Below are 19,687 nucleotides of genomic sequence, written 5' to 3' on the forward strand. Positions count from 1 at the left end.
AAGTTCAAGGTTATCCCCAGCTACACTGTGAGTCTGAGGCCAGCCTGAGCTACATGAGACCCTGTCTCAAAAACAAAAAAGGTGGGCCTGGAGAGATGGTTCAGAGGTTAAGAACACTAGCTGCTCTTCCAAAGGTTCTGAGTTCAATTCCCAGAAACCACATGATGGCTTGCAGGCAGAATCATGTATGTATGTATGTATAAATAAATAAATAAACAAACAAACAAATAAATAAATAAAAACAAAAAAGGTGTCTATGGGTATAATCAATTGGCAGAGTACTTTCCTAGCATGCTTGAAGCCCTGTCTTCAGTCTCCAGAACTGCATAAAACTGGGCACGGTAAGCCCGAAGCTCAGGCGATAAAAGCAGGAGGACTGGAAGTTTGAGGTCTTGATCATCTACGTAGAAAGTTTGAGGCCAGCCTGGGATACATGAGACACTTTCTGAGAGAGAGAGACAGAGAGGCAGAGAGAGAGAGAGAGAAAAAAAATGTAACTTGAATAGAGTATTAATACAAAAGAAGCCAGACATGGTGGTGCATAACTTTAATCCCAGCACCCAGGAGGCAGAAGTAGATACATCTGTGTGAGTTTGAAGGCAATCTAGTTTACAAAGCAAGCTATGGGCCAGCCAGGGCTACATACTAAGACCCTATATTAAAGAAAGAAAGGAAGGAAGGAAGGAAGGAAGGAAGGAAGGAAGGAAGGAAGGAAGGAAGGAAGGAAGGAAAGAAAGAAAGAAAGAAAGAAAGAAAGAAAGAAAGAAAGAAAGAAAGAAAGAAAGAAAGAAGGGAAGAGGAGACACATGCACACCTGCCCCTCTCTTGCATGTGAGAGATGCTATATACCATCTAGGAACTTTGCCAGCAAGAAGGTCATCACCAGACACAAGCCCTTGGCCTTGGAATAGAATCATGAGCCAAAATAAACATCTCTTCTTTAGAACATACCCAGTCCGTGGTATTGTGACGTTAGTAACAGGAAAGAAGCTTACTGTAGCCAGGTGCCAAACTGAGCTCTTACATCCCTCCAGGGCACAGCTCTCCTAGCCTCGCCTCACAGACGACAAAACAGCAGTGAAGTCACTTGGTCATGGTCACACGGCTCAGGACTGGGCGACCTCAGCCTGTGGCCTTGACTGTCACTGTATACCAGCGGCCACTCTGTGACACGAGAGTACCGAAATGTGCCTCGGTCTTCCCTGATCTCACTCAGAGCTGGCCCAAGGTTTGACGGGAGCTCCAGAGATAAAGACAGTGATGTTGTATCTGAGCAATTGGCAGGCCGTGTTGAAAGGCCTGAAAATTCTGGGCCGAGCTGACAGGACCCCAGGAGATGCTACAGGGTAGGAGAGAGGGCCTGCCTACTTATCATGGAGCTTCAGGGAAGCAGGTGAGGCGCCATTTCTTGCTACCAGACCAGGTTAGCCAACACAGAAGACATGGGAGTGAGTGAAAAAAACTTACTCTCAGGCCTGGGTAGGGCAGTCCTCCCTAGCAGCTACAGGGTGGAAACACACGTGTGTATGAGGCTTAGCAGGTTGGAAGAGTTCTTGTCCCCACGGGTAAAAGGCATCCCGGGGAGGGGAACAGCCCAAACAGAGGTAGGAAGGTAGAAAGCAGGGCCTCAAAGGACAACAATGAGGGGTCAGAGAGTGGGCAGGAGAGAGATGGAGGGAGAGTTGTAAAAAAATAAAATAAAAAAAAATAGACGCTGTGCCCAGGAGAGAGTTCCAACCCCAGGGCTGAGGTGCTTGGGTAGAGCTGGAGGCCCCGGCACTGGATTGGGAAGGTGATACACAGAGATCTTGGGTCCCTGAGGCATTCTGGGAGAGATAGCAACTTGTCCAAGTGACTTGGTGGCAGGGGCAGGGTAGGGATCTGAAGCCACTCCTGCCTCCCGGGCATCCGAGGCCTCCCCTGGTAGCTATGCCTCAGAAATGGAGTACGGTAGGAGGAGAACATCTGCCCCTGGAGGGAAAGGGCCCCGAGGGGAAGAGAGTTGTGCAGCAGAGGAGGAAGGAAGTTGCAGGGGACGGCGGGATGGGGGACGCTCTCCCAGGCATCACCAGGCAAAGGTGCCCCCACCTCAGGCCTGGAGGAGTAGTGGGCGGGAGCCTGGCCTGTCCTCAGTAGCCGGGCCCGGCAGTGGGCACCGCTTCTCTGACTCACCTCCCAGCTCTGGCCTCAGCCCGCCTCTGTGCCAGTCTTCTGAGAGCTCCTTCCTGCCTGCCTTCTCTTTCTTCCTCTCCCCACACTTAACAGATTGCGGCAGCAAGATGGCACAAATTTATGGCTCAACTCACCAAAAATAACAAGAGATCTATCAAAGGCAGTTTGCGTGAAATTAACAGGCGCCTGTACCCTCTTGTCAAACGTACTCCTCTCTGAGGCCGGCCAAGGTACACCACTGCCCCTGGCCGCCTTATCAGCTCCTGTCACCCTGGGCCCATCCTGCTTTGTCTTTGACTCCTCTCAAGGATGTCCCGAAGAGGGTGAACCCAGCTCCCTTCCCTGTCCCAGTTCCTGGCAGAGGGTCTCTTCCTGTTCACCATCCCACAAATCTTGCTCGCTACCTAGCAGCTCCCGTGCCAGCCTATTCTACATCCTAGGGTGTGACATAGAGGATGCTGTGGAGGAAGCCCCAGGTCTTGGTGAGAAGAGCGGCGTGCTCTGGGCCCTGACAATGCTTCTGACCAGCAGACGCACCCTGACACGTGAAATGAACTGAGTCATGTACCCGCCTGTCTCTCACATCAGAAAGGTTGGGCAGGAGGGAGGAGGTGGCAGAGCGGAAGAGCCTTCTGCCTGCTTGGGGGAGAGGAAGGGGCTGTGCCAGCCAGCTCTGGGTACCAGTATGCTGGGCAAGTTCAGCTCACTTAGTCAGCTGATGCCACATCCCCCATGCCAGCTCCCCACAGGAGCCCTCCCTGCAGAGCAACCACCTGAAGGGGTGCCAAATAGGGTAAGGGGCACAGCAGAGGTCAGGCCTGAAAATGGCCAGACCCTCCAGCTCAGGCATCATTGCTTCAAGAGCCTTAAGAACAACCAGCCACCCGACCTCCATTGGTATCAGACTCCAGAGTCCTCCCAGAGGCTCTGAAATAGTGCCCTTCCAGTTACCAGCCCTCTCTGACTCTTGAAGATGCCCTAGCTACCAACTAGATCCCGCTTCCGGCTTCAACCAAGCCCAGCTGGCTGCTCCTGGCTCTGTGCTCCACATGGCACCCTGCCCAGCCAGTGCCCATCCAGGAGGGCAAAGCCTTGCTCCATCCACTCCAAACCACTGGGCCGGTGGACCACAGGGAAAGCCAGACAAAAGAACCTGCCTTTGCTGAGCAGAATGGGGTAGGCCCTGCAGAGTGACAGCAGTGGTGACCACGCAGGAAGAGCCATAAACCTCCTGATATACGCCTGGCGCTCTCCGCTGATGTTCGACAAAGAAGCAAAATTCAATTTCTTCCTGCAGGCACTAAATCCCAGGCCAGCCTCCAGGGCCTGTAACCTGCCCACGGCCTGGCTGTCACACGGATGGCTTCATCGACCGCTGTTAGAGGCCAAGCTGGCCTAGGAGAGAGGCCACCGGGTGCTCAATGTGTCCGGGTGGGCACGATGCCAGGCGTTTCACGGGGAAGGCCAAGAAGGTCCCCCCTGGAAAGCACCAGGAGAAGCCATTATCATAACCCCCCTTATAACTGATACAGGGACACCTCCCAGTTTCCAAAAGAAACCAATGCCTTTGCCAATGATGCTAAAGGTCAAAGAGCATGCCCAGCTCCTGGGCTCTAGTCTCCAAACAGGGATGAGGGGAGGTTCTGCCCTTCTGTAACCCCTCCAGTGTCCTCACGTGAGCCTCCCTTCCCCCTTGTAAATACTCAGTGAGACCTAAACGCATCCGTCATCCTCTCCAACGTAGGCCAGCATTTGGGGAAACAGAGTCCCAGAGAGGCACAGGTCCTCCCAATCACAGACCAGCTCCCTGACCTACCCTCTCTCCCGTCTCCCTATCTTTGGTGCCTGTTCCCCGCTGGCCCCTAAGTCAGTCCTGGTTCAGCACTGGTCAGCAGGCATGAGGGGGGGTGCAGCTGCCAGGGGCAGGGGACAGGGGGAGCTGGGGCTGGAAGCTGCAGGAAGCAGGTCAGTGGAAGGTGGCCATGGCTGCGAAGCTGGGTGGGTGTGGGAGCAGGCAGGCACAAGGGACTTGAAGAGCTTCTGCCCAGTCAGCAAGAAGCACCGGCAGCTGGCAGCCTAGGTCCCAGAAGACATAGGCCCAGTGGGGGAGACGGGACACCGGCAGCTAAGCCATCCCAGCCCCCCTGAGGCATCCTCAGGGCCCAGGCCTCTTCACCCAGCCACACTCTTCCTTACCTGCCCTGACCTTGGGGTACTGCCAAAGAAACACTGACCTGCGTGGGCAGGAACACATCTCTTGCCCCAGCCTCCAGGCAAATCTGTCAACCCACAGTGCCAGGGTCTGCCACAGCCCCTCCAATTTTGAGCTCCCTGCACTCTCCTCGCTCCATCTGCCCGGGATGCCCTCGCCACTCCTGGGGCCTGTCTCCTTCCCACCTGTTCTGCAGGTCTGTGCTCCTGTGCCCTCTCTTCAGGGAGCTCTACTGGCCAGCTAGAGGTCCCCTGCCAAAGCTCCATCACTCCACACTCCCTCATCTGCATCCCACTCAGCTAAGATCTGATTCTGATGACCTTCCCATCTGGACAGGGCTGAGCACAGAGGTGACATCTTGTGAGTGACGCTGCCAGTGGCTGGGACCGGCCAGCCAGCCACGGACACCAGCAAGACACGGTCAGCCCCCTCCAAGCCGCGCCCGACCTGGGGCCCCCCGGCTCAGACTTACCATATCTCATCTCGGTGGTGAACAGGTCATTGCTGCTCCCCGAGTGCAAGTCAGCCTCAGCAGGAGGGGCCGGGCCCCCGGGCACCAGGGCATTGGACAAGGTGTGGGCGGCTGGAGGCCCCGGAGGCGTGGTGGTGGCAGGGCCGGCCCCAGCCTCCCCGGGGCAGCTGCACCCCGGCTGAGCAAAGCCACAGGCTCTGCCCGCAGCGCGGCCACACTCTTCGCTCCAGCGGCAGAGCACCCCGCAGGTGAACTGGCTGGAGTTGTTGTTGTTGATGAGCAAGACCTCCACGAAGCGGAAGGCGAGGGCCGCAGGCGCCAGCAGCCTCGGGGCCTCGGAGGGCTCAGCCGACAGGCACAGCTGCACAAAGTTCTTGTCGAAGTGCAGGAAGGTAAAGGGGCCCGAGCCGCCACACAGCTCCAGCCCCGCCGCCGCCGCCGCCTCCTCCTCCTCCTCGGGCCGCCCCACCTCTGACTCTGCCTGGGCTGCGGCTTCCTCGGGACCGGGCCGCAGGCAGGTGAAATTGACCAGGTAGTGGTCCAGGGGCAGCAGGCGGGGGGCGAAGTGGGTGCACACCTCGTCCTGTCGGTTGAAGCGCAGGTAGAGGGAGTACTTGGTGGGATCGGGGTTTTCCAGCGTCCAGGAGCAGCCCGAGGCGATGGTTGGAAAGAGGTCCTGCAGCGAGAAGGCCCCGTAGAGCACGCCCGAGGCCAAGGCAGAGCAGGCACTGGGGGCAGGGTCGAAGGCCGTGGCCAGGCGCAGGGACAGAATCACAGACAGTAAGAGGGGACAGGCTGGGGTCATCCTATGTCCCTTGCCCTGTGGGAAAGAACAGAAGTAAGCTGGGCCCCAGGTCAGTGGGCAAGTGCTCTGAGGCTCCAGTGGCCAGTGGCGAGCAGTGGGCCTGAGTTCCGACCGTGCTCTTTTAAGTCACTTGGGAATGTCTGTGTGACCTTAAACCAGGCAGGTGACCTCTCCGTGACCTGCTTTTTCTTGGCTGTACCTATCTCACGGTTTCCTACGAAATTACCCATCTCACCTAACCCACAAGGGCAAAATGAGCTAGCCTAGGGAAAAGTTCCAGGAGGAGGCTTGGCTGCTTGCGGACCCTTAGATGTCAGGGTCACTGTCCAGTTCCTCCCGTTCAACACGCCACCCAGAGGTGTCTGGGCCTGACACACACATCCATTGCCATCCCTACGGCCCTTTATCCTCCAGAGCTACTGCTCTCGGGCACAGTGTGTCGTGAGATCGGCTGTGAGGAGTGCCGTGTGTGATCCAACAGTCAAAGCGGTGATGTTTGACAACCATTTGCTTTTTTATAAATCAGCGAGATTCAAGGTTATTCCCGGAACAGTGTTCTCACTCACTCCCTCCACTGAGCAAGAGAGGAAGGGGTGGAGTCGCTGCCAGGTGCCAGGAACTGTGCCCAACCCAGCCGTGCCTGTGGAATTGACAGGATATTGCCAGTATGAATGCCATGGGTACCGCTGCTATGGGAATGAGGAGAGAGGCACCAGGATTAGGCCAGCTCAGCCAGCCACTTGCTGGCTGGGCGAGCCTCATGAACCTTGATTTCCTAATCTACAAAATGGGCACAGTAATTCCCATCATAGCCCCCTCTTCTCCACAGGATTAGCTTCCAAGACCTGGCAAAGGGCCAGCCACCCTCAGTGTGCTCTCCCTGCGGCTGCTCTCAAGCCTCCCTCCCCTCAAAGGGCTAAGCTCGGCTGATCTCCCAGCGAGTCTGAATGCACTCCAGGCAGGCAGACATGGGTCCCAGGAACCACATGGGCCCCAAGACCCACACTGCAGGGCAGTCAGGCTAGAAGGCTGCGACCACCTTCTCCCCATCACACCTGAGGAGAACCTCTGGCCACTCCCACCCAGCCTCTACCCCACTGCGCCCCCCAAAAAAAACCCAGCCTGGTGCAAATCTAGGTGGGCTTCACTTCCAGCCTAATTCTAACACAACCACACAGCCTCCCTCCTCCCCGCCACCACCCAGCCCACAGAACGGCACGGACCCATATAAATCAGAGCTTCTGTGTTAGAGAAAATATAAGGCCCCCTGCTGAAGATCATACAAAAGCGGACTAGTTAGAGCTGGAATTCAGGACCTCAGCTCAGGCCCATGATCCACTTCCCCTCCCCTGCCCCGGCCCCAAGAATTTCTTGTACCTTCCCTTAACTTGTTGCTCAGGATTCCGGCCTGGTAGACAAGTGATTCCTTCTGGGGACCACAGGACTGCTTGTAGGTGTAGCTAGGGTTTCCTAAGATACCGCTGCCTACTAGGGACAAATTTCCCCAGGACAGTTCTAAACAGTTCCAGGAGCAGGGGAAGGAACTGAACCCCAGTGCTCCCATCCAGCTGTGGCACTCACAGAGCTTTAAGTGTTATTTCTCCACATGGGGCGCCTCTGAGTCAGGCCCAAGCCCCAGTGACAGGCATGCACCTGTCCTTCCCCAACCATCCTGGAAAGGAAGGAGACCCCCCCCCCCCCCGGCAGCGTCATCACCAGGCTCACTCACTGAAGAGGAGCCGCCCCACCCTCCTCCAAAGACCAACACAAGCCAGAGCAGGCTCTTGTCTCTGCCCTACTCTGCCCTGCAAAGCTGAAAAAGGCACAGGAGCCCTGGCCTTCCCTCCCGAAATCATGCCTGTCCCGAACCGCTGCAGCAAGCAGCGAAACCAGCAGATGATGACAAGTGACATCCAATCCCTCCCCCTGTCCCCCTCGATGCCCCCAATTATTTTTAAGCAGGCTGCAAAATTCAGGCCATGGCTGCAGCTCAGCAGAGGGAAGGTGGGGGTCTCATTATAGCTGGCCTCCCCTCCCCCACCTAGAGCGAGGCGGGGAACCTCTTCCTCATGTATACCTCACCAGACCTGGGCCCAGAGACACACACATACCCAGAAGCACGAGTGCGCAGACATATGTGCAGACAAGCATTCACAGCGTCCTCCATGTGAGAAGGCACACATGCACGCAGGGCGCACACACACACACACAGTGGAGTCAGACCACTGCGTACATACAGGGATGCCTCTGTCCCCACGAGTGGACGCACACAGCTGCTTGGCCCTGCGGGCTCTGTATATGACAGCTAAGTATTGGGTGGGATTGCCCACTGCCTCTTCCCTGTGTGTTTACGGCTGGGGCATCGCAGAGCCTTGGTCCCATTTCTTGCATCTCTGCTGCTCCCAGTTCATCAGTTCATCAAAAAACAAAAACAAAGAAACAAACAAAAACAAAAAACAAAAAACAAACCAAAACACTAAATCCAAACTGGTCCCTGCCAAGGTCTGGCTTCTCCAGATGGGAGCCACCTGTACACACTGGCCAGTTCCCCTGTCCACCTAGTCTCCTTCAGACACCGCAGGCCCACTCCAGGATTTTACCCTGCCCTCAGAGAATGGTCTTCATTGCTCCATAGCTCCTGCTTCAAAATGAGACTGAGGGTAAGGCGAGGCATTCATTCACATTAAGGTAAAGACGCAGCTGAAGCTGGGTCACAGCCATGGCCTTATTCAAGAGCTTCCTGAAGTGTGTGTGGGTGGCCTGCCTTCCTAGGGGCGTTGACCCAGGGCCCACACCCCGGAAAAAGACTTGGAAAGATCCTAGCCTCCAGGACATCCAAGTGATCATCAGCCATGCATACCCACCTGGGCCTCAGGTTCCCTCTCTGGGGAATAGAGTGTCATCACTCCCCTCAGAATGGCACATGCCTTCTCCTTTAGCCTTCCAACACATAGCCTGACCCACCACAAACTGCTGAGCTCTGTCCCTGGTCTCTTAGAATCAGGCTGATACTCCTGTTGCCTGAGGTCCAGGCCCCTGCAGCAGGGAATGCTCTTTGGGTTAATCCAAGAGAGTGGTCTTGTCATTTCACAGTCCAGGAAGACCACAGACCCTCCCAAGGTACAAGTGCTAGACAGTAGAAAGGCCAAGGTCAGCTCTAAGGCAGAACTTCCTGGGTCAGCAAAGGTTGATGGAGAGGGTCAAAAGGCTTCCAGGCTTTTCTGAACTGAGATGGGATAGGAGCTGCCTCGGGTAGTCTGTCTCAGGGACGCGATCCTCAGCTAACACTCGCCCTCAACTCCCAATTCCCAAGAGTCCTCTCTGCCTAGGTTCAGGAGAGAATCAGGATCCTTGAAGAACCCACAGACCTGGCCAGTTTGGGGCTTCCATTCTGCACCAAAGAAGGACCCCAAGGCTTTTTCTGGCAGCTGGAGGGAGTGGAGGATGAAGAGCAGAGGGGGTGGGGCTGTCCGGGGGGGGTCCCCGGGATCAGATCCACTCTTGTCTACTGGGGGACCAGCTGTGAGCTTGGACACTGGGAGAGGAGTCCTGGCCCTGAGCGGGGGAGGGGCGACTGGCGGAGGAGGGGGCGCGGCGACGCGCACATCCGTCGCGTTTATCCACCCGGCAGCTCCAATTCACGCGCCCGTCACTCAGCCTCAGCCTCCTCGGTGCCTGCCGCGGGGCCTCCGGGTCTCCCCGCCCGCCCGTGCTCGGAGCCGGGGGCAGGGTGCTCGGACCCCTCTCCCAGAGCTCTGGCACCCAAGGAGGCGCACACCCTCCCTCCAGCGTCTCAGGCTAGGGGGCGGGACCGAAGGCGCGGGCGACTCGGGTGAGGCCTTCCCCGACCGGTGACAGGGAGGGTCGCTCCGGGGGCCGGCCGCACACACCGAGGGAGAGGCTGGCCGAGCGGACGGAGACGTGGGGCGGCCCCCGGGGATGGGGGCGCGAGGGTGGCAGGGGAGGGGGCGGTGACTCAGCCGCCCTCCGCCCGCCTCCCCGGAACTTTGCAGCAGCTGGAGCGGTTGCTACAGGAACCGAAAGCTTTTGTTCCCTGGTGTCAGGGCTGCCCCGGCGGGAGGGTAGCTGGGCGGCTGCCACTCCCCGCTGGAACCCAGGTCCGGCCACACCGCCAGAATATGAATAGCCGACTTGACCGCCACGGACTCCTGTCTCTTTCCTCCTCCTCCTCCTCCTCCTCCTCGTCCTCCTCCTCCTCCTAGCCCTTCGCTGAAGCACTCACGTCAACGCTAGGCTTCTCCAAACTCCATGGCTCTCAGGCCAGGTTGCCCCTCACTGACCTGCAAACGCTAAGTAACGTCGAAAGTTCGTGATGATGTCTTATCTCCGAGGGCTGGGAAGAGGGAAGGAGTGGCTGGTTTTCCGTGTGGGCCACCTCTAACCGACTGCCTGCCTTTGGGCGCCTTGACTTCGCTCTCTTCCACTCCCCTAGCCTCCATCCTTGAATCTAGACCTCAGAGCCCCTGGCTTGGCCTTCACTGCTGCCCCTATGGCCGGGGAGGGTCCAGATGATGGGGAGCAGGGAGGAAGAGGAGGAAGCTAACAGTCACAGGCTTCCTGGACCCTTTAGAGGCTGGGGGGCGAAGGTATCTTCTGTCTTTATTATTCTGAAGGTTAGCTAGCGTGAAGGAAAAAGAACCCGTTTTATGCTCCTCCTTGGGATTAGTCGTAGAGAGGGACCTGACCTTGGCTTTGAAGGGAAACCATGAGGCATCATCATTGGGTATTGATAGGTGTCAGACACTCCATAGAACAAATCTGGTTTCATTTCCCAACAACTGTAGGGAGCAGTGGTCACTGACCCATTTTACAGAGGGTCAACCGAGGCTCGGGAAGGTTAAGTAGGGGGAGCAGTTAACACGGCTTTTGAACCCAGGTCACCTGATCAAAAGCTGACTCTCAGCTACTCACCTTCAGTAGCCGAGGGCTGGGAGGGAGGGAGGGAGGGGAGCAGAGACCAACTAGAACCTCCCTTTGTGTTACAGAAATACCCACCATTGACACACACCCTCAGTGAGACCTGCCCCTTTCTGAAGAGAGAGTGGGCAAGAGGACACGCGGGGACAGCGAGGAGGGAGGCAGAAGGCAAGAAGAGAGGAAGATCTTCCCTGTCACTCACGGTTCCTCATCTCCCCAAAACATCACCGGGGTGTCCTTGCGGAGCCCCACTCTCCGGTGTCTGCTCTGTCCCCGGGTCAGGTGGATTTGTCCATAGTCTCCTCCATGCCGGAGCCAGAGAGCCCGCCTTTGCCCCTTTCTCGTGAAGAATGTGACGGGGTAGGCAGACACAAGATCCCTAGAGACACCTACTCAAGCCCAACGAGCAGCCAGAGCATCCTGAAAAGCAGGTTCCGTCCAGCTGTGCCTGGTGCTCAAAGGGTCCCTGACTTGCTGCCGGAATGACCAGCGATCCACCCCATCCCTCTCCCTCCCCCGAGCACGCAGCCCGACCACCCAGGAGTGTAGGGCACCTGGCCTCGCCCACCAACCTCATCTCCCCAGGGACTCCCCAGCATCAGTCCCGCAGACACCTAACCGGCTTGGGTTGCGGAAACCCGGGGCTGTCCGCGGAAAGAAGGGGCGGTGGGTCCCGGGCTGCGGGCAGGGGGCGCCAGAGGACGCCCAGCCAGGGGCCGGGCAGGCAGCTGGCAAGGCGGGCAGGCGGGCGGCATCGCTCGGTCCGAGCGCCCCTCCCCCCCGCGGGCAACAGACTGGTCGCCCGTTCTGCACTAGCCGTGGCGCGGAGCATTTCCCGCGGCTGTGCCCTCGGACCGGGCCGGCCGCAGGAGTGGCCGCCAACTTCACAGCCTACAGCACCCCTCGCCCCACCCCCCAAACCATGCCAGCCTCCAGGGTTGCAGGAGAGTGCGTCGGGTGCCAGGCTCTAGGACCGGTGGTGGGAGGAGAGGGATGGAGGGGGTTGGGGGGGGAGAGGTCCGGCCAAAGACCGACGCGGGATTCGGGTGCGGGTCCAATGGAGAGCTCGGCCTGGGGGACAGGGGTTTGGAGGGGCGAGGGGGACACGGCCCCAATTCCAGGCTGAGGGGGAGGGGACTCGCGGCAGAGATCGGAAAGGGGAAGGCGGGACTCCGGGCAGATATGGGGGAAGGGGCACCGGGGCAGGCATAGAGGGGGCGCATGGTGGCCGTGCGGGCGCGGGGGAGGGCGGCCACAGGCACGGTCGGGGACCGGAACGACTCGGGGCAGACTGGCAGAGAGGGGTCCAGGAGGTCCGGCGGCCGGACTAGGGGGGGAGGTGGGGGAGGGGAAAGCCGAGCTGCAGGTTGGAGAGGGGGGCTCGAACGAAGAGGAGCGGGGGGTGGGGGGTGGGAGGGCGCACCGCCCGGATTTTGGCCGAGACAGGGCAAGACTCGCGACAGCGGCGTGGCAGTCTGGGTCAGGATGCTCAAAGGTGAGGGACTTGGACACGGCCGGCCAAGGGGGTCGGTCCAGGCTGGGGGAGGGGGGACAGCCCAGGGGCTCCGTCCCGGGGCTCGGGAGTCCCTCCAAAGACGGGAGGGGGGGGTTGGGGGGAGCGCCGGACAAGGCTCCGGTCTGGCCGGAGGAGGATGGAGCCGAGCCGGGTGGACGGAACAGCCCGAGTGCGGGCTGGTGCGGAAAGTCGGGACCGAGCGCGCGCGCGGGGGGCTCGGTGCGGGGGGTTCGGTGGCGGGGTCTGGGGCCGAGCACTCACCTGGGCGCCGTCAGCAGCAGGAGCGGGGGCCGGCGCCAGCGGAGGCGGCCGCGGGGCTCAAGTTTGCCATCCCTGAGGCTGGGGGGGGGCCGGGCCGGGCGCCGGGCAGCTCGCCGCAGCCGCGCCGAGGCCCGAGGCTCCCGCTCCGCCGAGCGGGCGGCGGGTGCAGAGCAGGCGCCGCGGAGCTGCGCGGGGCGGGCGGGCGAGCGAGCGGGCGGGCGCCGGGCCGGGCGCGGGCTCCTGCCGCCGCCGCCGCCGCCGCCTCCTCCTCGCCGCCGCCGCCGCCCCCCGCTCCCCGCCCCGAGCACCGCCCGCGCCGCGCGCGCGCCGCCTCCTAGTCGCGGGCGGCGGCCGCAGCCCCACGCTCGTCTTGCCGCTGCCGCATCCTCCTCTCGGCTTTCCCAGCCGCCGCCGCCGCCGCCGCCGCCGAAGCGGAGATCCCTCCGGCCGCTCCGGCCGCTGCCCGCAGCGCGCGCCGGGCCGAGTGACGGCCGAGGCGGGACGCGGCGCCTGCGCGGGCCGGGCCCGGGAGGGGGCGCGCGCCGGGCCGGGCGCGAGGAGCCGCGGGAGAAGGGGCGGAGGGGGGGGCGGGGGCGACGCGCGCCGCCTCCTGTTAAAGGGGGAGCAGCGCCAGCCGAGCCGAGCGCGCCCTCTCCCTCCCCACCCCGGGGCCCCCCGGGCGCCGGCGCGGGAGAAGCCCGGGGGTAAGTCCCCGCCCTGGCCGTGACCGCTTGGACTGCAGAGTGAGCCTACCGGGTGATAACCCCCTCCGGCTGCCCCCCCCCAGGCCGGTGGCGCCTAGCGCAGCCAGGGTCTCCCCGAGCTGCGGAGGCCGTAGCATTTTGCTCCCCCTCCCCAATCAGGCAGGGCCCATTGCGCGTCCCTGGGCACGCGGGGGCCACTCGTGCCCTCAACTTTACATATGCATACAGGTGCCCTGCGTGTGCATTATTGCCTGGCTGGGTGCGTGCAGACGCTGCACATATGCATAGTGCCTTGACATGCGTTCAGGTCCTGAACGCATGCTTCTCTCCCCCCCCCCCCCCAGCCTTAAGAATACTGTATGTGCAGAAGCTCACAGGTGCCGCATGTGTGTGGAGGATGCTCTGGGTAACTCGTATGTAGAAACAACAGACGTACCCCGCAGCCTGGCATGTTTACTGCATAGTCTGATGTTGGTCGCTGTGATATTTGCATGTCCCTAGGCACGGGGAGGCTACACGTGTGCAGTATTTTACATGTTTTCCCAAGTCTCTTCCCCCACCAGTGCCTTTCTCTGTGCCAGGGGCGCCCCCATGTTGCGTCTGTTTGTGTAGAAGCCACAGAGATGCACAGACCCACCCCATCCTGGCACTGCGCCCAGGAACAGTTGGGTGGGGCTGAGCCCACATGGCTTGGGCGGTACCCGGAGGCATGTCCGTGGCTCAGGGCTCTGGTCAGGCGGTTTGTGGCCTGGGCGCGTTGCCACTTGGAAGGTGGGCTGAGCGGGGACACACCACAGCAGCCAAAACAAGTAGGTTAATCTGATGACTCTGGGCAGAGAGGCCAGCAGGGGGCAGCTTCGCAGTGAGGGTGGAATGGTTCGGGGGACATCCTTTGGAAGGCTCACACACGTGGAGGGGCCCGGTCCTGTAAGGAAAAAATGGTCCTCCACCCATCCTTTGCTAACTTCACCTTTCCCCCTGATGGCTCCGAGTTTTGGCCCCTGCAGATTGTGTCAAGATGAGAAGGGCCCAGCTCTTTCAAGAGGAGTCACCAGAAAGAAGCAAAGTTCCCTGTCCCTTCCCTCTGTCCCTCCCCCTTAAAGCAGTTCTGGTGACATTTGTTGTGAGTGATTGGGAGAGATTATCGACTTTAATGGAAGGAGGTAATAAGGGGCGATGAAGGAATCTCACCCGTCACCTTAAGGGAATTTATGAGGCTGTGTGGAGCAGGGAGGAGGTCTGGGCTTACACCTTGCCTTTTCCTGTGGGAGCCGTGTGAAGGCCAATGCCTTGGGCCTAGCAACTGGCAGGCAGAGCTCCCAGATTCTTGCTAGGCACCCTCAAACCTTCCCTGGCATAGTTAAAAGTCTTGGCTACCACTGTGAAAACTGAGGCAGGCCTTGCTATCTGCAAAGCACTGACAGCCACCAGATACAGTGGGAAATCCTGGGCTCCTTCCTTACTTGGCTACTGTGCAAAGCAAGAGTTTGCCAGAGTTGGGAGCCTCGAGGAGGTGGACAGAAGTGGGGAAAGTGACTGCCCAAAAGGATGCAAGCGCCAATCCTCATAAGTCTCTACAGCCCTGTCCTCCAGAACTCCGGGCCCTTCCTCTAATATAGGGAGCCCCGCCTCTCTCCTTATGAATATTCATGATCGTTTGCATGCTAGAGCCCTAGCACCAAAAGAAACACTGGCAGGCGGGTCTCTTACAGATGTGCTGCAGCTGGATCTCTAAACGCCACCCTCTTCCATTGCTCCGAGAGATCCAGCTGTATAAGGGGTGATGGGAGGGGCCGCCTCCGGAGAGACGGGGATGTTATTTATCTGTTTCTCTGTTCCTTGGCGGTCTTCTGACTTCTTGACCTCCTGCCCTATGAAAAACGCGGTGGGATGCAATGAGGGAGTGTTAAATGGTTGATATTCCATTACCCTAGGGGCTCACGGGGCAGGCTGGGAAGGAGAAGATAGGTAAACTGGGCAGAGACAGAGCTGTCTGTCTCTAGGGCAGGTGTTTGGGAAGCTCTCTCTCTCCCTCTCTCCGGGCTTCCCCCACCTGCTCTCCCAGGAGTCCCTGCCCTTCCAGGCTCACTCTGGTGATAATGCCACCAGCCTGCCTGCCTGCTTGCTTGCCCGCCCAGGAGGACTTGGAGTAATTACAAATTGTTTCCATATTCAAATCCAGCTGGTTGAAGAGAAATTACTTCTCTGAACAGCCTAGGCGGGGGTGAGAAGAATGCATCTTAGCCTCAGGAGGGAGCATCCCCCCCCAGCCCCCAGGGAGCCCAAGGCTGAGAGGACCTGGGAAGAGATGCCATCCAGAGCTCAGGCAGTTGGGCAGAGTGGAGGACCATCGCCCGCATCCTTACACTCTGGGCAAAGGACAGAGTCCCCAGCTCCTGTGTCCCATGAGGGTTTGCTGTAGAAGCTCGGAGATGAAGGGGACCGACCACCCATGGGTAGTGAGGGGCCAGGCTTCCTACCCTGACCTGGTGCTAAGCTGAATGACCTTGAGGAAACCTCTCCGGCTCTCTGGGCCTCTGGCGTCTCGTCTGCGGAATGGTGGAAAACATAAACCATCTCAGCCTGGGGTTCAGGAAGGTCCGAGGTATGGATTAGCAAGTGCCAGGCCCTGGGGAGGGGCTCTTTTTACAATAATGATCTTATTTGCACTTAGTTAATATTTCTGTTAAGAATAACTACCATCAATATCCCAGCGGGGAGGCAGCAAGCTGTCCCAGACAAGGCCAGCAGGGCAGCTCATGAGAGGATGCGGGGTCAAGCCAGGAAGCTTCCTGGCCTCACCCGCCTGGCCTCAGCCTCGCCTCCCGCTGGGCCAGAGCTGCTATGCTTCGTTGCCCTTTAAACAGATGAGAAAATGTTCTTCTTCCCTTCCCAGTGATTTATTTGGCCCGGAGCCTAGGCAGGTTGGTTTCCTTTCAGCCGATGAGACCTAGAGGGCCCCTCACTCAGCCCCTACTCACTGTTGCCCCTCAGCTAGGCAATCCCATAATCACCCGAGACACCAACAAGGAGCCCACACCCTTTTTGCCAAAATACCCAAACCCATTCAGCAATCTCCTCACTGAGGCCTACCCCCGGGCTTACGTGCAGAACGCCCCCATGCTGTGGGAGGTCATGGGTCCTGGTCTGCTGTGGAAGTCCTTGTGTGTCTAACTAAACGGGTCTAGGGGCTTGGGCCATCTCGGTTGTGCGTTTTCCATTTTCCTGGTGTCGAAGACTGGGGAGAGAAGGTGGAATTAGATATTCCTTCACCAAATCCTCCCGGAGGACCCAGGCCTGGTTACGCGTGGTCCGTTTGTGCAGTGTGTACATTCTCGGGGTAGAGAAGCCCTTTAGGGTCCTGGGTGGTCACGCTCAAGGATACATGTGAGTGACTGCAAAGCCAGGTGCCAAGAAGGTTTATTTTTTAAAGTATTCATCCAACAAGTCTGTTTTGAGCGTTTGCTCTCTCCTAGGCACTGACACCCCACCTATGAGCAAGTTCATGGCTTCCTCTAACTCCAAAACTATCCCCAGTGTACCCATTGTTCACAGCATCATTACCAGCAAGAGAGTCTAAGTGTGAAGACTCTCAGACCTCACCTCTGGGCTCCTCCTCCTACCCTTCTGATGACAGGATATCCTCCCGGGCCTGCTGAACCATTTCTTTAAAGCAAACGCAAGGGCCCCTTCTTATAGCCCAAGTTATGCCTGTCCCGCCAGCCTCTCCACCAGGGCCTCCACCAGGCCCTGAGCCCCAACTGGTCCCATGACCTCCTCCTCACTGTTAGTAACTTCCAGGCTTTTTTTTTTTTTTTTTTTTTTTTTTTTTTTTTTGGTTTATCTCTGTGTAGCCTTGGCTGTCCTGGAACTCACTCTGTAGACCAGGCTGGCCTCCGACTGCCTCTGCCTCCCAAGTGCTAGGATTAAAGGCATGTGCCACCACGCCCAGCTCCAGACTGTTTCCTAACAATTCCCCTGGCTCACCCATTCTGATCAGTTTCCATATCACCTTCCTGTCTACACTGCTTCGGTCACCCCTCCCCCCACTGCTTCATGCCATGCCTCAGCTGATCTTCCTCGGTGGCTCTCATCACTCTGTTTTTTCTTTCTACACACATCCGCTAACTCTCCGCCTACCAAATGGTGAAACCGTGAATCCCGTGAAGACAGAACCTTGTCTGTCTATTCACAACTGGATCCCCTGGCACCCAGCTCTCCAACAGGCACAAGGTGGGTACCCAGGAAATACCTGCTGAGTGACTGAATGATGAAGGAGCTGGCTTTTGAGCCATCTCCCTTTCTCGTAGGATAAAATAGTAGAGTCTGGGGGTCACAAATGGCTTCCATCCATCACTAACTGTCTGATGGTCACTTATGCTCTCCAAGGCTCTTTATTTTTTTTTCTTCTGTAAAATAGAAATAATGGCTTGGACTTACCAGAGCCATAGAGATGACAAGGAGAAGGTGCCTGGCATGGTGCTGTGCCCAGGCAGGCACATCTGCAAGTTCCTTTCAGATTTACTCAAGGCCCAGGGCTGGCCTAGATTCTGGGGACATGGAGATGGCTCAGAATTCAGGTCCTGAACAGGACCCCTTCCCTCCACAATGGAAATACCCATCAGCTGGACCTCTGTCTGCTGAGATCATAGAGAGAAGGGACCAGTGAAGCCCAGTGAAGCATGAGGTGCCTGCCTCGAGGGAGCTGCCAATGTGGTTGTGTTGTGTGTGTGTGTGTGTGTGTGTGTGTGTGTGTGTGCTTTCTAAATCTGGATCCTCTTCTCTGAAGAACATCCCTCCGTCCTCTGCTCCTCCAGATCTGTGTCGACATACACACACGTATGACCACGTACACGGGTGGCCTCAACCACACACCGCCACAGAGATTCACCAGCGTATACACACATGCAGCTCCAGGGTGCAATTCCACAGCCTCATTTTTCTTGGTCTAAAGGGCATCTGTTTATCTATGCCCTGCCCATTGCTCCAGGCTCGGGTCAGAGATCAGGCACAGTTCCCCCTAGTCTAACCCCCCAATTCCCTGAGTCGGGCTTTAGGGGCTGGCCCTGGTAACCGTTTCAGGCATGTGCTGAATACAAGGAAGTACCGTGCCCATCTGCAGACAGCACCTGCCCTGTCCACAAATCACGTTCACCCAGACACTGAGCAGGTACACAAACCCCAGCACTAGACACCCATGTTTTCTACACCACAAATAGAAAAAAAAAAAAAAAAGAAATGCATGGAAATACTATTCACCCTGCAGATAACACACACACAAACACAGACTCGCAGCAGCAGAGAGCTCAGAGCAAGATCCAACCTCCTGACGTACAAAGCCCAGGCAGACACATACAAAGACTGCACCCAGTCACACCATACACACACAGACTCTCCCCCTACACATTGACGCACACAACCGCCCACTCCTGTACCCGCAGCCCCACTCACTCCCACTCTGATACGCAGAACACTCAGTTAGCCAGGCGCTCTGAGCCCTGCCCCCTCTGACCATAACCTCCAGGAACCTCTTCTTCCTCCTGCCTCCTCCCATAGGCCTCACGCCCAGCCAGGAGTAGACTTATACCACGGATGGTGCTGAGTTAGAAGGCCCACTCCTCACCCAGCAGTGAGAGCTATGCCCTAAGGGATGGATGTCCTCCTGGAGTGTGGGGGCGGGGTGTGGGGGGCGACAGCAGTCCTTGTTCTCAGCAACTGTTGTCACCAGCTAAACTCCGGTGGCTTCTTGCAGGATCCAGGGCCTGGAGTCAAGCCCTCCAGGTCCGTCACCCTGAGGGAGCAGGTCTTCTCGGGAAGATCAGCTCTAATCCTGAAATAAATCGTTTTCCACAGCTGGTGCTTGGTCTGTCCTCTGAGGGGGCGGGGGGGAGGCGACAAGGAGGATGAGGACAGGGCAGGGCTGAAGCAAGGTCTTGCACAAACCCTGGAAGAGGCAGAGACGTGAATCTTGTCAGACTCTTGTCAGTCTCTCATCTGTGAAATGGGGTGGCTGTAGAGACCTTAGGGTGAGGCCCAGGGTTCTCTTTAACACTAAATGAAAAACATGTGGCATCTGGCCCCAGGGGGGCTCGGCCGCAGGAGCTGGTGCCCTGACTCCTTAGGTGTCCCCTTCCCTCCCTGTTCTGCCCATTGTGTCCTGCTTGGCACAAGCCCATTTGGCAGGATCCAGATGGTACAAAGCCCAGGGGAGAAGACCCAGGGCAGCCAAGATGGATCGATGCATCAGTCCCTCCAGGCTTGCCTAGGGTCCCCATCCTTCTGGAGGGAGTCTCCTGACCCTCCCTGTACCAGAACCTTGGAGCCTCTTCACAGGCACCTCCATCTCCTTGAAAGCTCACAGCCCCTTCCCACTCTCTCCCCAGTGTGTGTGTGTGTGTGTGTGTGTGTTTGGCCTTTGGTGACTCAGGGTGTAGCATAGATCTTAACCAATCAGTAGGTTCAGTATATGTCTTTTCCTGCCTCACTGTGCTCTTCTAGGTACCAGCAAGCCATAGTACACTCTCTGGTATGTGCCTAGTTTTCGGACATAACTAACTAACCGAATGGTGTAAGTCTGCAGATATGCAGGGTAGACCTGTGATTCTCA

General features: G+C 58.1%; 1 protein-coding gene across 13 annotated transcripts in view; it reads right to left on the reverse strand.

Annotated features, from left to right (window-relative positions):
* Adgrb2 (adhesion G protein-coupled receptor B2) overlaps nucleotides 1-19,687 on the reverse strand; it is a 61,215-nt gene that overhangs the window by 24,774 nt on the left and 16,754 nt on the right. For 7 of the 13 annotated variants that reach the window (XM_060379479.1, XM_021636702.2, XM_021636685.2 and 4 more), the window contains exons 1-2: nucleotides 12,377-12,526; nucleotides 4,857-5,676 (exon numbers count right to left, since the gene is read on the reverse strand). In XM_060379479.1, coding sequence (XP_060235462.1) covers nucleotides 4,857-5,661 — 805 coding nt within the window. In that variant the 5' untranslated portion in view covers nucleotides 5,662-5,676; nucleotides 12,377-12,526. Of the gene's footprint in view, nucleotides 1-4,856; nucleotides 5,677-12,376; nucleotides 12,528-19,687 lie in introns of those variants that run through there. The other 6 variants (XM_060379477.1, XM_021636719.2, XM_060379480.1 and 3 more) reach the window with 2 other exon arrangements.

This window comes from Meriones unguiculatus, chromosome 3 (genome assembly GCF_030254825.1).
Source record: "Meriones unguiculatus strain TT.TT164.6M chromosome 3, Bangor_MerUng_6.1, whole genome shotgun sequence".
NCBI lineage: Eukaryota > Metazoa > Chordata > Mammalia > Rodentia > Muridae > Meriones > Meriones unguiculatus.